This window comes from Adelges cooleyi, unplaced genomic scaffold (assembly GCF_023614345.1).
Source record: "Adelges cooleyi isolate 19-005CV unplaced genomic scaffold, UGA_ACOO_1.1 ACOO_flye_CR_arks_rails_tigmint_CR_PRNA_9, whole genome shotgun sequence".
In the NCBI taxonomy this organism is placed as follows: Eukaryota; Metazoa; Arthropoda; class Insecta; order Hemiptera; family Adelgidae; genus Adelges; species Adelges cooleyi.
This window is the reverse complement of record NW_026096579.1, coordinates 9,383,531-9,400,266: the sequence shown is the minus strand read 5'-3', so window position 1 is coordinate 9,400,266 and position 16,736 is coordinate 9,383,531. Positions and strand designations below refer to the sequence as shown.

Genomic DNA, 16,736 nt, shown 5'->3' with positions numbered 1-16,736 from the left:
GCTTCTTATTGTCTATATAATATTTAATTTTTGTATTTAGTATTTTGTATAGTCTGTATTTAATAACAACAACAACGCAATCCCTACAAATTTCATATGACCAATTATTTAGTTTTCGAAAATCGTTAGGATGAATTTAATTTAATACTGTCTTTCAATATGTGATACATTTAATTTTATAAACAATCCAAAACTCTCTCTAATAAATTGCAAGGAAAACACTTGTCAACTTTGAACAAACGTTTACTGCAACAAACTCAAAAATAATTAAAATACTTGGTGTATTGTTCAGCAATTATTCAAATTGAAATGGTGTTTTTTTTTTTTAATTATTCATATTGGGATATGGTATATATTTAATTAGTATTAATTTAGTTGAGAAGTTAACTCGTAGAGTTAAACAACTGTAATAAACATTTGAATTTAGAAAGTAAAATAAATCGACCATGTCAATAAACAGAACAAAACAAAAGTTATCATATTTTATTTGTATCGTTCAAATATCGATATCTTGGTAATTCTCGACTACGACTGATGTATCTTCTTTTTTTCTAATGTGACTCTCAATATTATCTTCCGTTTACCCAGGAAATTAATTTTATTTGTGTTTGATTTCTTAATAATAACTATATATAACATAATTTGTATCTTTTGCAATATTTGTACAATGACATTCCCAAAGATGATTAGATATTGTAATTATTAAACAAAAAAAAAATATATTTTTTAACTGTGTTAAAATTTCTTTTCAAATCATTCTATTCGTTTGTGTTCCTAATAATATTGATTTTTATGTAAGTAACTCGTGTTTTTTTTCACATATATTTAATTTATTTATATACGTTAAATACAATATTATCTTTTGTAAAATAGTTAACTGTTTATTATTTTTATTTTTTTATTCTACAAAAATGAACCTTTAGTTAATTTTATGAAACTAGTTTTAGAAAATTACAGTCGCGCAAATGCAGTTATAATATATAGTTTGATATAAACAGGTATATTTATATTTATTCTGTTTACATTAAACATTTTAGAATTTAATGTATAGTGTTTAACTGTTTAAAAGTTTATACACAACTACAGTACCTACGTATACTTACCATACGTTAAGTGATGTACGGTAAAAAGAAAAAATTAAGGAAAATTTCATAATGCTTTTTTGTAAAATTGTTTTTTTGTACTTGGAACAATTTTGGGCAGTTAAAATTCATAGTATAAATATTTCAACACTCATTCACTTTCATTTATAATATATTATGGTTAAAAAAAATTGTTTTAGGGGTCAATAGATTATTTAAAAAAAAATTATATTTTTAAAATCCTAAAAAATTAGGGTCTTTTAAAATTTGTAACGTATTTTAGGATCTATTAATTTTAATTTTCCACAATTATTTTTTTATCAGATATTTGAACTGCATTATATTTACACAATCTGTTAAAATATTAATAAAAACATAAAACGGTAACATTTTTGATAATGTTTAGTTTTATCGTATTTATTATTTAATTTAATATATGTATTTTCGTATTGTATTGGGTAATTAAAAAACAAAACAAAATTTTTTTTTTAGTGTACTCAAATTAGAAAATGTTTGAGGTTCAGAAGTGTCTTTATATTGACTCTTAAGTTAGAAGTCTTGTTATTTAGATTCAAGTTCTTACAAATATTTGGTACAATGCTCGCCGCTGCCTCACATATAGGATTTTTTATAGGACCTATGTGATTTTTCAGAATCCAAACATTTTTGATTACATAAACAGGATATTTTTCTTTTTGCGTTTGTTTTTAAATTTTTTTTTTTTTTATAAATTATTAAAGAAGTTATAGAAAATAAATAAACACCATCTATTAGAAAATATGTCTTAAAAATATAATTTTAATTGCAAATAATTTTTGAGTTTCTACTTGCTAGTTGCTACACTAATAATTATTATAGTAATTTTCTAATGTAGAAATGTAAAATGCAGTAGGTACCTGGTTACTGGTGACCGGTAAATGGTAACTGCAGAAAATATATTATAGCGGACATTGTCCAAGAAAACAAAATATTATATTGCATCAAAAGATTTGGTCACTTTTGTTTTTATAAGTACACAGTGTACCCTAATGGACATTCGTTAAAGATGTATTTACCGCCAAACACAAGCGACTAAAACTTGAGATAATAAATTGAAGTCGATCAAAAATAAAATAAACAACATACCTACTTGTAATATATTCAACCGTTATGTCAGCGGCCACTACATTACATAAAAAAGAGCGCTTCCAGTGTTTGACAGAAGCAAATAAAACAGGCACTGTACTTATGTCTTGCCGTATAAAGTCTATGGGTCATAATACAAAGTGTGTAAAAAATGTATGTAAGCTACCAATTGCGTTTGTTGTCACGTGCACACAGTACAACCTACATTACGCACTATTTAAATATCGATGTAAAATGAATACGGTCAGGTTTAAAAGATGGGTAACGTGGGTCCAGATGGAAATAATATAAAATACACACCAAAATAAACACATCATTGTAAAGATAATACTTTTTCAGCTACCCATCGATGGTGAAATTCGCGAGCAAGTATGTTGTTAGAGGTATATCTGAAATCTAAGAGATTTCTTATTTCAATAGGCTACTATATCGATTGAAATGGGGGGGGGGAGGGAGGGGTAAGTGAAAAAAATGTTTTTCATATACAGTAATAAATTTTATATAATTATGGTTGGTAGATACGACACGTGCGGCAGTGTGCATTTTGGTGGGCTATTGAGCTTTATATACCAGGTGAACCGTAATCGCTCATTTTTTAAATGGCTTTAGCTGAACATTGTTGACAAATGAGATACACATAACATGCGTTGCATTTTTATTTCTACATCTCGCATTCTGGACACGGGCGGATAAGTAGGACGCAGGGAAGTTTGGGGATCAGCGCAGAGGTCATCAAATTCCGAGATGGTTTGCCAAATGAACTAGGATAATATAGAGACTAGAATATATTTTTTCGGTTGCACGTACACACGATTAGAAAGAAGACGGATGACGGCCGACGGGGGGTATTAACCATTTTTGAAAATATTCATGCGCAATGAAGATTATTATATAGAGTAAAACCCCTTTGGTAAGCTTGCTGTGGGATGTACGATTTTCACAAGAAAATTCACTTAAAACTTCTACCTATATTTCCTCGAGCAGTAACTTGACTTCGTGTTGGGTTGTTAACTTTCCAACTTCGTGTTAACTTGATTTATTCAATTTGATTCAGTAGACATTTTTTTTCCCTAAGCAGTTAAATAATAGTTATTATTGTTGGATTTTTTTTTTTTAACGATGATTGAATAATAAAAAACTGACCACACGGTGTACTATTTCAAAGCTGGGAAAAATTACTTTTAATGGAACGGCTTAATATAAAATAAACCTAACCTAACCTATCAGTAAGGAGATATTTCCTTGTTGTTACTGAAAAAAAAAAAATGATAAGTACTTATACTTAAATATATTATATACCTATTTAAAACATACTGCGTAGGTACAATATAATATTGTAATTCGATATGTAAGTTACTGTATAGCTTAAAGTATATTTAATTGATAGATACATCCCCAAGGGGCCAAGGCCGACATTTCGAATGTAATACAGTCAACAGATGTTATTATTATTATTTTATACAATGATTGTTTTCTACGTAAGATGATTATGCGGGTGTCTATACTATTAATACTGAACAACTTAAACAAGGTCACATAATTATATAATAATTTGTTAACAATATTAGATTATCCTACTGACCTATTTTTTTCGAGCTTAAAAATGATTATGCATTACAAATTAAATTAATATATTTTTATACATTTAATCCTGGATAAAATATTTAAAATAGTACCAATGTAGTTTTTTTTTCATTAACCTATCATTGTCGAAAAAAATAAATACATTTTTAGTGCTCGATTGTGTTGTAAAATGTAGAACTACACACTCCTCACTATATAGATCCGCATCTAGTCTAATTTTCAGACCATACATTTTAAAACCACACCACATAAAAAGGAAATTAGAAATAAGTTTCCACTGAATTCGGTTGTCTTCGTTTTTGCCAGTTGTTGTTAATTAGTAATTGCTTATTTACTTCTATGTATGAAAGATAATCTAAACAAATTTGAAACTATTTCGACTGACGACTAGTATTAGCGAAGGGTTAAAGTTGAAAAAAATATGTACATTTTTAGTGTATTTTTGATTTGGAAGGTGAAGGATGGACATATTCAACTTTTGTTCTTAGGCACCTTTGGTTACGTTAGTTTAGGTTGACATATTACAGACATAAAATCATTTTATATTTTTATTTTAAAATTTTGAGTGTTCTGTATAAACTCACAATGCTTAAAATCTCAAACATAATACTGTATTTTTGACCGATTTCATTGATGAGATCATTTTATTGTTTTTACTTTTCATATTATAATAAAACAAATACATCAAACGCTGAACTATTCAAAATTATATATTATATCTAATTATAAATAATGTATATAATAGTATATACAAGAGTACACATCTTATACAGCTTATTCACGAATACATTTTCATTATGACCATAATGGAACCTGAAATGTGTACAATAATCGTTGTAAAACTAAAGACTTAGTTGATAGAATGTAATAAATCATCTATGTACAAAAATATTATATAATAATAATTATTATTATAAATAATATATTTTAATGAAAACATTTTTAAATCAAAATAAGTTATATTAAATTCGTGACAATACCGAGTTATTGTTTTTTTTCTTCTAAATATATCAAAATTGTAAAAGTCACTAGACCTAAATTCGGCCCACGTGTAGATTTTTAGTAGTCCCGAAAACTATATTTAAGAAGCAAAACAATGAAAAAGTGCTATTTTGTTCGGTTTTCAATATACATCGGTATTGCTGTTTCTAAAAAAATACCTAACATAAGTTTGAAAGTAATTTAATGTTTAATGAATAAATACATTTTAAGAGGTTTATCGCAATTTTGAAGAAAAAGGGAAAAGCTTTTTAAATTTTTGGCTTTATTAAGTACCGAAGCCAATATAATTTATAAATAAGTGACAATATAATATTATTAATGCGGATTTGTTGATATACAAAGTTCATATTTATAAACAAAATACAGAAATGTGTTATTTATTATTTTGTATTTTTCAGGAACTATACATTGGCTTGTGTCATTTTCTAGACGTTTAGGACATTATTAAAATTATTAAAACTTGAGTGGGGTGTTGTATTTACACTATTTACACAACTTCGGTTACTCCCATTTGAGTAGATTGACTGTTCTGTCATACTTTTTTTTTAATTTATGAATACGTTTTTTGATTAGGTACAATATAACGCGGTCACCGGTCGCATGATCTATTATTTATTTTTTCGGTTTCTGATACATCCGGTTTCTGTATTAATTGCTATTGTTTACGGTTTGTCCTTATAATGGTATTTATTAATTAGTGTGGTCACCAATTATTATTAATGTCGTGTAATGGTTATCAGCCGTACACGATTACCGTATACAATATTATTGTGCACAAATGTCGAAATGGCAACACTGATATTACATATGTTTATAGAAAACGTGCGGCGCTATCACACAGTATTTCTCTTTTATCATTAACGATTTGATTTGCCTGTAGCCGTCAGTTGCTTACTACTTACCGCTCGTTCTGCTCGTTCGTCGGGTGTTTACTACTTAATATTTATATTTAAAATTTGTTTTTTTTTTCAAAAAAATCTGTGCAATATTTAATAAAGAATTGTTAATTTTTAATTTTTATTTATTCTAATGCGTTATTTCGTTTTGTTTTTATAATAAAATTAAAATATTTTATTTTGGGCCGTGTTTATATCGCTGCGTGTGTTTATTATTAAATATTATTATACCTAGGCTGTAGTCAAATCTAATAAGACAAAACAAAAGAAAAAAAAACCCAGACTATATTCTCACAATGTTGTCTGCGCATTATCTGTAACTTGCGATCACAATTTAGTACGGCCGATCATTACGATTTAAAACAGGTACATACGTAAAACATGCGATTGAACTTTTTAATGTGTTAGGTTTGGTTTAGATAAGTAATTTGTATTCTAGCTAGCTATGAATTTTCAGCAGGTTCAATACAAATATATATTATGCTATTTTCAAGCTTGCCGGAAAAAAAAAATTCATTAAATTTGGTATTTTTATAGGAATTTAATAGTAATTGTTGGTATGAAATATTCCAATATTTTTTTGATAGTGTAATATCAAAAATTAAATTTATTTACAATTATAAAGCAGTAAAATAGGATAATATATTTTGAAAAATCTTTAGAACAACTGTGAATTTTATAATATTTAATGTTATATTCTTTTTTACTATAAGCAAATAAGTTTGATTTGAGTACCTACTTTTTTTTAATGTAGTTGTATTACTATTTTATTTGTTATAAATGTTGAATGAAGTTATATATAATTAATTGCTTTTTCATAATTATGTCTATTGTAACAGAATGCTTAAAATTCAGTAGGTATACATTGAGTAAATGGATTAATTTGTTGAAATCTTAGTTTATTATTGTTAAAATGTTAACTTCTCTTAAAATATTTTGTTATTTAATTTTATTTTTAAAATACTTCTATAGTATCATCTAGTCTAAATTAGTACATTGCTTACTATTTTAATTAGTATGTAGAACCAATATTGATGTAGTATTTTGATTATTTTTAGGATTAGATACATACGATGAGACCATGGCTTGGTCTTTTGTGCCTAAGCATTGTCACATTATGCGTGGGACAGCGTCAACGTCCAATTTATATGAACCAATTCGCTGTTCACATACCAAAAGGTTCCGAGCACGCTGAACAAATTGCTGCCAAACATGGTTACAACAATATAGGACAGGTAAGATACTTTTCATTCATTATTTGATTTGAGGATACGCAGCGGGATAGGCTTAATGGAATTGGCTTCACTTATACAATAGACTCATAGATGGAAGGTTTTAAAGCGAGAGTCCATAACTAATTGTTGTTTAATACTAATGAATTAATGGATTTCCTTTTAACTTCAGGTTTGTATTCAATAACATCATCACATGTTAAATAAATACTTAATGGTTTACTAGTCAATTTAAATGAAATAATATTAATATATAAAAGCCTTTTTAATTAATTTTTTTTATTACTTTTAATAATAGTAAATATATTGTTAACATAAAAATGCGCAATTATTTAGTAATTAATCTTGTTTTTTTTAAATGTTAACAATTTTTTTATATTCATCCAGATAAAAAAAAAAATTAATACATTTCTTGTTTTTTATTATTAAATGTAGTGTTAAATTGATTATGTGGATTCTCGGTTTCCGGTTTAAAGGTTACCGTTTGTTATTTTTAAATAATTTATCTTATCAGTTGAATTTTTTAAATAACATTTTTTTATTCAGGTAGAGATCAAAAAATTTAATAATTAATACATTTCCTGTTTTAAAATTAAATGTATGATTCAGTGCTGTTATCTATTATATAGATTTTCGATTTAATGATTACCATTCGTTAAACTGATTGAGTAAATCTCAATCAAAACATATTTTTTTAAATATAAGAAGTGTTTTAACTGGTCTATATCAAGAATAGGTACCTAAAAAACAAAAAGAATGCCTGAAAATATTGTGAGCACATTTTTCTGGTAAAAATATTTTTATAACGTGTCTAGGATATTACATTTATTACTTTGCGATTAAAATAACAGGTATACATTTTTGCTACCCAGGACGATTAGTGTTTATTTTTTCTTTATTTGCAATCAATTTCGATTTGAATTTACAAACGTACCGTAGTTGACATAAATGTTGATTGTAAAAATATAATTTAACATTGTTGAAAAAAAAGTAGCAAAATAAATTTCACAGCTGCATTAGAAAACCGAGTGCCTGTGTAGGTACTTTCTATTGTTAAAAAGCACGAGGAATCCGATTGCTCCATAAGATTACACTATAACTTACTGTTTCCTGCGTTAAAACTTCTTTCGAATTTTCACAAATGAACAATTTTCACCTACTGCAATATTGCCCATTATTTTGGGAAATCGTGCATTATTATGTGTTAAAACAGACTATATATGAGAAAAGCACTATTTTCTAGTAAAAACAAAACAAATGTTGTTATTACAGTGATGAGTTTTTTTTTGTGGACCCACGATTCATATAATTAAACCGCAGAATCGATTTCAGTTGATTTTAGGCAAAAATGTTCAAAAAAATAACCCCCCTGAAAATCGTAAAAACACTAAAAAAAAATTTCGGGGCTCTATCTATTTCAAGTCCTAGTACTATGGACAAGTCCTAGTATAAATAGATCATCATCATGACTACGAGTGCGATTAAAGTTCGGTGGAACTATTCAGAAGTGCCACTAACAAAACTCGTATATCAATGATGATCGCCAACATCCGAAACGGATCGGCACATTAAGAAGAAGAAGAATCTCTTTCAAAAATAGTGTAATAAGTTCTAAATTTCTAAGAAATATTCTTAAGATAAAGTACTATCGATGAACGTTGACAGTCCAAAAAAATATCAAAAACCTTTTAGAACAATTTTTCTTTATTTCGATTTTTTTTAGGTGTAGTTTTTCAGGGCTTAAGGTTTGAAAATTAGACTGAAGGTACATCTAGAATAGGGCTACAACTTGTACAATTTTCTCAAAAGTCTGTAATCAAACTATTTTTTGCATAAAAAAAAAAGCAAAAAAGAGGAAAAATTACACTTACTTTTAACTTTGGTAAATCTCTAGGATGCTATGCGGGAGGGAATCAACAGTCAACAGGTATCTGAAAAATAGTTTTATTATATTGCTAATTACAATTTATGGGAAACAATGACAACAAATTATTGTAGACAGACGTACAATCCTAATGCTAAAGATAAAATAATTTTAAACACATAATTGTCATTACAATGCTTTTATTTATATTTGTATTTCTACAATTCACAGATTGGCATCGAAGCGTTTATTTTAATGTGGTTTATCACAATATTATTGCTCGACTCGAGTGTCTTAAATATTGTTTAACGATTGAAAACAGTATGTTTTTCTTTGTTTAGACATAACAAAAACTATTTTGTTTTGATGAACCTAGCTATCGCGAAAAAAATCACACTGATATTTTCTATGATACTAATACGTCATTTATGCTTGCTTTATTAGCAGTTATAATATTAACAACAATGTGGTATTTGGTAACAATGTGGATTTAACTGAACGCTGGTTCGTGTTCGTGGAATTAATTAACAATCCAACAACGGCTATCATTATTACTATTGTTACCTATTTTATTGTGCATACTAATAATAATAATGTGTAGGTTTATACCATGTATCCTCATTTGGCGAGATTTAATTAATTGTCTATAGCACGCCATATAAACTTTTGCATACAACCTAAACGACATAACGTTTAGAATTGAAAAAAACAAAATAAAGATAAATACTACCTTCTCATCTGTTAAAGCAAGGCGTGTTTTATTTAGGACAAACATCGTAATTAACATTAAATTACATTTCAAATAAATAAATAAATAATACATTTAATTTAATTACATAATTTAAATTAAATGTAAAAGTGGGTATAGACATCGTCTCACTGGCCTGTTGTCACACGCGAATTCGTCACAAAAGTTTCGGCTTTAGTTAAAAGCGTAACGATACTTTTTTATGTGCTAAAAGTTTTAACCGGAAAATCGATTCTGCAAGCAATAGAAACGTCAAATGAAAGTACTGAGTTGACAAAAACTAGGTTTTTTTAAAAATGTTTTGTAGAACTCAATGAAACACTTATTTTCTGCAAAAACTACGGTTTTAGTTTAATTGAAAAATAGAAAAACCATATCACGGTGGCGATGGATTGTAGTGGAGTTGTCCGCTCACGGGATTTAAGGAATTATTGTGACTGAAGTTTTAAAATACAATTTAAGCAAAATTAAATGGCATAACTTGACTTAACCTTTATTTTGGTAGGTTCAATCTATTTTAAGACCTAAACAACGCTCAAGTACGGGAAAATATGTATCAAATCTTTACATTTCTTCTTCGGGTTAAGATTTTTGAACGAAACCCAAAATACCTACTATATGTATTGTAGTACATTACGCGTTGAATTCAAAGTTGACCTCAGAAGTGTTCTAACATGTCTAATTGTTTTTTATTTTCTCTTTAGAGTTTTAAAAATACCACTTTGTGGTTCATCAGCGTGTCCTATTGGCTTTACGTTTAAAGCATTTTTTAACATTATTTAAAATATATTTTGTTATTTTATCTTGAGAAAAAATGTGGAATGTGGAACATAAAAGAAATTCCGATTTTTGTTTAATAAGCTATTGACAATCTATTGTTCAGTGTTTTTAACGTTCGTGGTTAAATTTCATAAATGTATAATACATTTTTTCCGGTAAATCTATAAAGCAATAGAAGTGTCAAATTTTGTTACAATTATCACTACTGGAACCAGATCGGGGCTGGCGAGTTAAAATCTAAGTTTGTTTGTTTGTTTGTTTGGGAAATTAAAAAATAATTTCCAAGGATCGCCGGAGATTGTAGTGTCGGATGCTCTTGCTGTTTTTTATGCATTTTTGTGTTCAAACCGGACCAAACCGATAATCGCTCGACTGGAATAACGATTATTATTATTATGTAATAAATAAACACATAACGGATAGAGTCTCTTCTCGTCCAACCGTTCACGTTCAGAGCTAGACTTCCTGAATAATTTGCGAGGTTCAGATCATTATTGGGAGGGGGGGGGAGGGGTTAATTATTTAAATCTGCGACGCTCCGAACAGGACAAAGTGATAATATCAAATTGCATAACTGTTGTCGTTTGATAATACATTTTTTTTATTGTAATAATAATAAAATAAAATGAAAACCAAAAACCGGTTGCTCGGGATTTGCGGTGCGGCTGCAGTGCAGCAACTTTTATGCTCTTTGTTGTTATTATTATTATTATTATTATTATTATTATCATTATCATTATCATTATCATCATCGGTATACACGTAATCGACTACTCGACAGTGTTGTTCCCTCCCCCTTCACTTTGATATTGGTCTGGTCTTGTCCGGTTAGAAGGGGAAGTGTTTTTACTTTCTCCAATCGTGTCGTCAAAACACAATATTGTAATTAGCATCCAAACGGTCGAGCATAACTCACGTATAAAAATAATATTAAATTATATACTGGTGATAGAGCAATTCATACCACCTGTTGTACACGGGTAACTATAATCTACAGGTTGTAATTGGCAAACGCGGAGGAGTGTGATCGTGTCAACTGGTTTTCGAGTTCATGTCGGTCATACTTACGCTTTATTTAGATATGTTGGCCAACTATTTGTGTCGTCCTAGACGAGGCGCGATAAACGAGAGAGGGAGAGTGAATCAGCTATGTAGTGTAGACTGTAGTATAAGACATTTTATAAGTAATAGCAGGTATGCAACTGTCAGCGATTCCTTCTCGGGACTACTTGGGAAAAATAAGTAATACTTACTCTCATTATCATCGTGTTAGGTCACAGCTTGCAAAAACAAACTCTGTCGCCATAACATCGTCGGTGCTCGCAGTGCACAGCCATAAAATAATATAATATGTTTAGTGCGGTTTTGAAATGTTTGATTGATTCAAATGCGCATATTATTATAAACTATGTATTGCTGTATACGTTTTGATTGAATATTCATTAACACTCGAGAGAGTAGGCAGTGTTATGAATATAATGTAGGACTTAGTTGATTTTGTGAACAATATTACTCCTGAATAATCAAGTATATGTTCATAGGAATTAATTGCGTTTCAAACACCATTAAAAATACGTCGTTCGGAAATAATAATGATTTGTGCTGCGATAAAAATAAATTATTCGTTCAAGAAAACTTCTGAGAAGTAAAGCCGGTCTTAGAATACCGTTTTATCGGTTGTTCTTGTATTTTATACATTTCAACGGGTTATGCTCGAATCTTTTTCTCTCTTTCTCTCTTAATCCTCTTTAAATGTTATACAAAATTCGATTATAACATAAGACGTGTCGTTAAAATGGTTCTTCTTCCTTTCGCCGCCGCAGCTGTTCCTACTTTAATAGCTATTTGTAAATTAATAATTAACAATATATTATATTATGTAGTATTCTAAATTTTTTATATAATTATTAGCTTATCATAATATAATTATATGACATTTTGTTCTCTTGTAATATGTTGTAAAAGTTACTCTTACCCTTTTGGATTTTACTACTTCTGACTTCATAGTAAAATGCACATTTAAAATTTTGCTTTTAAAACAGTTAAAACGATATAAAGCGTTGTTTATTTCATAAGAAACAAATATTACTTCAATTATCCATCGGACTAAAGTTAATTCAAATAATTGACTTATATTCGCATTATTTAGTTAACCTATCAACATTTTAGTTTTTATGTGAATTATTACGTTTATCATAGAACTAAGGGTACATAATTAATTTGCACAAGTGGTAAATTATTTAATACACATAATATTATTACTCAGTTTGTTTTCAAAAATTCTCAACGGATTTATGAAAATATAAATTCATAATATCGTAACAAGACAGCACAAATTAAACATTGTACATTGTTGATAATATTTACATTTTTTTTTTTGTTAACCCCTTGTGGTTTTTCAAAGTTCAAATCAAATATATAAAATAAATGTTACATACGGATATTTTATACCATTATAAAATATGAATATAGTGTTTCTTAATGTTATAAATGACAAAATATGTACATTGGAGAAAATTATGTATTTAGATTCGATCGACATTATTTATTCAGTAATGGTATTTCTCGTTTTTAAAAGTTCTATCTGACAACAATAAAGGACAAAAATTACATTGAAAGAAATAACTGACGCTTTATTATTTAATTTGTGTTTTATTTAATTCGTGTTTTATTTAATTCACGAATTGTGTCTTGTTGTTTTTTTAGTTTAAACTATGTACCCGTGGTTCCTCCCATTCTAGACAGATAATAGTTTTGTTTAATATTGTTTTCTTATATTTTCTTGTAAACAAATTTCCAAACTGAAAGTGATTGATATCGTAGTCTAAATATATTTTCACATTATAGGCAACGTCGCCTACGTGTTTTCTTTAAAATTAGGTATTTTTTAATCGAAATTCCACACATGCTAAATAGTTTTTGTGTACCAATGTCGAATACAGAGAAGTAATTTTTAAGCTTCGCTCTGACTGAGATTAATGGACTCACTGATCATCGTCGAGTTACAATTTGTTTCTTGGCAGACGGAAACGTAAGTAATTTAAAACAAATTACATTAGTTCCGTTCGGTTCGGCGGAAGGAGCCAAAGAAAAATACACTGATCGACTCCAAACAGACTGTTGTCGCCAATCGCCGTTGCATTAGCTTAATTATTATGTCTATTAATTTAAAACAGTCTGCAAAAGTCATAATCATCCGGTACTTTCAATTAGTGGCGTTTATCAAAAAACGAGTTGAAAAGATTTTTTTAATTTTTGTGTTGGTAGTTGTAGCGCAAGAATTTTATTGTAAAAAAAAGCAAGGGGCGTACAGAGAAGAGATTTATTGGGTAGGGGTTAAATAGGCAGATTGATCAACTATTTAAAATAACAGTTATCATTTTTAGAACGTATGCGGGAGTTAAAGGCCAAAAACAGCGGAAAACAGCCAAAAAATATAAAAAAACATACAAATAAAACATAAACCAAAATACATAAATTTTCTAAGGTTTTTCTCGATGAATCTGAATTTGGTCGAACGGGCATCAATCTAATTACAATTTAATATAACAAAAATTAGTTAATTACTTAAACAATTATTGGTATAATTCTTAAAACTAACACTGTTGTCTAAAACCAAATAAGTTTTTGTTTTTGTCTATTATTTTAAATGGTAATTTATTCTGTTTTGATATTTTTTTTACTTTACAATTTTTTTATCTTAGGAAGTCTTGCATTTCTAAAAATTGTTTAAATGTGGCTAAAAAAAAAAACAAATGTTTCTGCTGAATTTAGAACATCTTAATGTTATTATATGAATTTTTAGAGTGTTATATAAATTAATGAAGTAACACATAATTAATTTGTTTATACAAATAAATCTTTTGTAATAGGTACAATACAGATTGTAGAAGACAAAATAAGAGATTTCTGTACATTTAGAGGACGAAGTATTACCCCACTATCCCCATTAGCTTGGCCCCAGAGTAAACCATTATGTATGTATAACATATGAGTGGTAATTATAAACTAAGAGGTGTACTGTTCCCATATGCACTTATCCTTAACAATTAGACAACCAACTTATGTGTCACATAAACATTATTTTTTATATAATTTTGTTTTAAAACATTTATTTTTGTATTATACATCGCCAAAGCTGTTTTGATCATAGTTCGTCGATACTTGATTATTTTAGTCCTAATAAACTAACGATTTTACGTTAAAAACAAAATAGTTTTTTTTAGTTGGCTCTCGAAAGCTTTCGTTAATGGAAATTGAAAAATTACTATTTTCATTCAATTGTATGTATTTTTTTAAATAAGGCTCTTTGACAACTATAGTCTTTGGTGCGCTTAACACAATGCACTAGGTTATACAATTTATAATATTACTGAGAAATTGAATCAATTGGTTTTCGCTAGCTTCAAGGAGTTTCCTTAGTGTCAAGTAAATTTTGGTTGGAGGCTCATTCTAACGTATGTTTGTCACATTATTTTATGATGTGGCCCGTGGGAGAGTGTTATCTGTGTTGTGCAGTTGTCGCAAATAGGTGAAGGTTGTTTATTGAGGAGGAACGAGTGTGTCAATGTTTAATGTGTCCCATTATTATTTGTGAACGTATTACATTGTCTTTCGGCTTTTGTTGTTACTGTTGACTCTGTATTTGATTTGTTCGAATTTATTGTTTTGAACTTCAGTCTGCTCAGTATTTCCCTTATTTCAATTCACATCCCAGTTTAATTGCATAAGAGAATGTATAGGTATCGTGTACATAAACATAAGTGTTATCTGTAATTGAATTCTCTACTACAAGCCAGCATGTTCTTTTCCTACAATTCCCACGCGAGAAAAATATAAATGTATTTGGTCTTATAACATATTCATCTTTATAAATAAAATAATTTTGAAAGTTGTATCTTGTATCTATGTTAAACAAATTGTGATGTTTTTAAATTATGCTAAAATGTGTCAATTGAGAAAAGTTGTTAAGTTAAATATTTTCATGTCCACTTCATTCTGAATTGTTACATTATTGACTTATATTTATTCATAATATTATTTATAAATAAAAAAAACATACTTATAGCTCATAAATTAATTTTTACGTAAAAAAAACGAAATAATTTGTTCGTTTTTATGTATTTAAAACGATTGTGTTTGTAAACTTGATCGTTGTATATCTATCCTACTATTCTATTCTATTAACTAACCATTTTTTACTGGATCGTTATTCGATTTTTGGATTATTATTTTTTTTAATTCACCGACTTATACATAGGTACTGTTTAAACCGCTAGGTTTTCATGCTAAATAATAAAATTGAAATGAAGGACATAATTTATTTATGTAATTATTGTGCAATTTTCAGCCGATTGGGGAGAACGAAGTGAAGTGTTGTAAATACCGACTCATACTATTATAATCAGTACGATATCTAATACTTGTATGGGAAAAATTATAATATGAATAAGACGGTGATAATACATTATTTCTAATTGTTGTTGTTACGCTGTGTATTATATTTATTTAAATATTATAGCGGATTTTTTCTGCCACAAGTACATAATATTTTTTTACGTAATAAAGTTAATGAACCTTGTATAAAAATAAAAATACCTAATATTGACGATAACGTTTGGAATGGTGCGGTTGAAGTGAGCTTACGCCAAGACCTGGAATTATTTAAATGATTTTCTATTTAAAAAAACTCATATGATAAAAAACAGTTACATTTTTATTTGAACAAATATCTAAATAATAATTTTTAAATACATTTTCAACTTAAACTCTAATTTATTTTTTATTTAAATTGCATTGCAAATAATAATTAAAATTGTAAAAAATCGTCACAGAGGAGTGCATATTGAGGACGGAGAGGTCTCAGGTCATCAGGAGTAGTTATAAATAAAAATGATATTCGCTTTCAAATAAACGCTTCGATGTGAAACTGTGGATGGTAAAAACTTTTATGTACATATATAGTTTTATGAACTAAAAATTTTAAATGACCAACTGAAAGTATTGATTATAGTCATAGACACTAATATGTCACTCTTCTTCTAAGGAGTCGTTCCTGTCCTCATCCGTCTTTTGCTTTCGTATCCATGATCGTGGAAGCTCTTACACGTTGGGACCACACAGCAGATCCTCCACATCTTCCGAATTTGGTGGTTTTCTCAACAGTTGATGAAGTTCTGTCCTACAATGGGCCCAATGCTCGCAGTTGAATACTGTATGCTCCACAGTATCCATCGGATCCTGGCAATAAACACACTGTGGATTCCGGGCTATTCCCCTCTCCACAAGTACTCTTGGAAGCATCCATGACCTGACAACACTTGTGTTAGGACTTAGGTGAAACGTGACCACTGGGTTCGGTCTGCCTTGGCAAGATCCGTCTAGTCCAGCTACCTTTAGGTGAAGCGCTCCACCTTTCCTGCC

At 28.6% G+C, this 16,736-nt stretch overlaps 1 protein-coding gene across 2 annotated transcripts in view; it reads left to right on the top strand.

Moving 5' to 3' along the window:
* The first annotated feature begins 5,692 nt into the window (after positions 1 to 5,692).
* Positions 5,693 to 16,736, top strand: part of LOC126847150 (furin-like protease 2) — a 117,338-nt gene continuing 106,294 nt past the window's right edge. For both annotated transcript variants that reach the window (XM_050587244.1, XM_050587243.1), the window contains exons 1-2: positions 5,693 to 6,055; positions 6,748 to 6,924. In XM_050587244.1, coding sequence (XP_050443201.1) covers positions 6,763 to 6,924 — 162 coding nt within the window. In that variant the 5' untranslated portion in view covers positions 5,693 to 6,055; positions 6,748 to 6,762. The remainder of the gene's footprint in view (positions 6,056 to 6,747; positions 6,925 to 16,736) is intronic.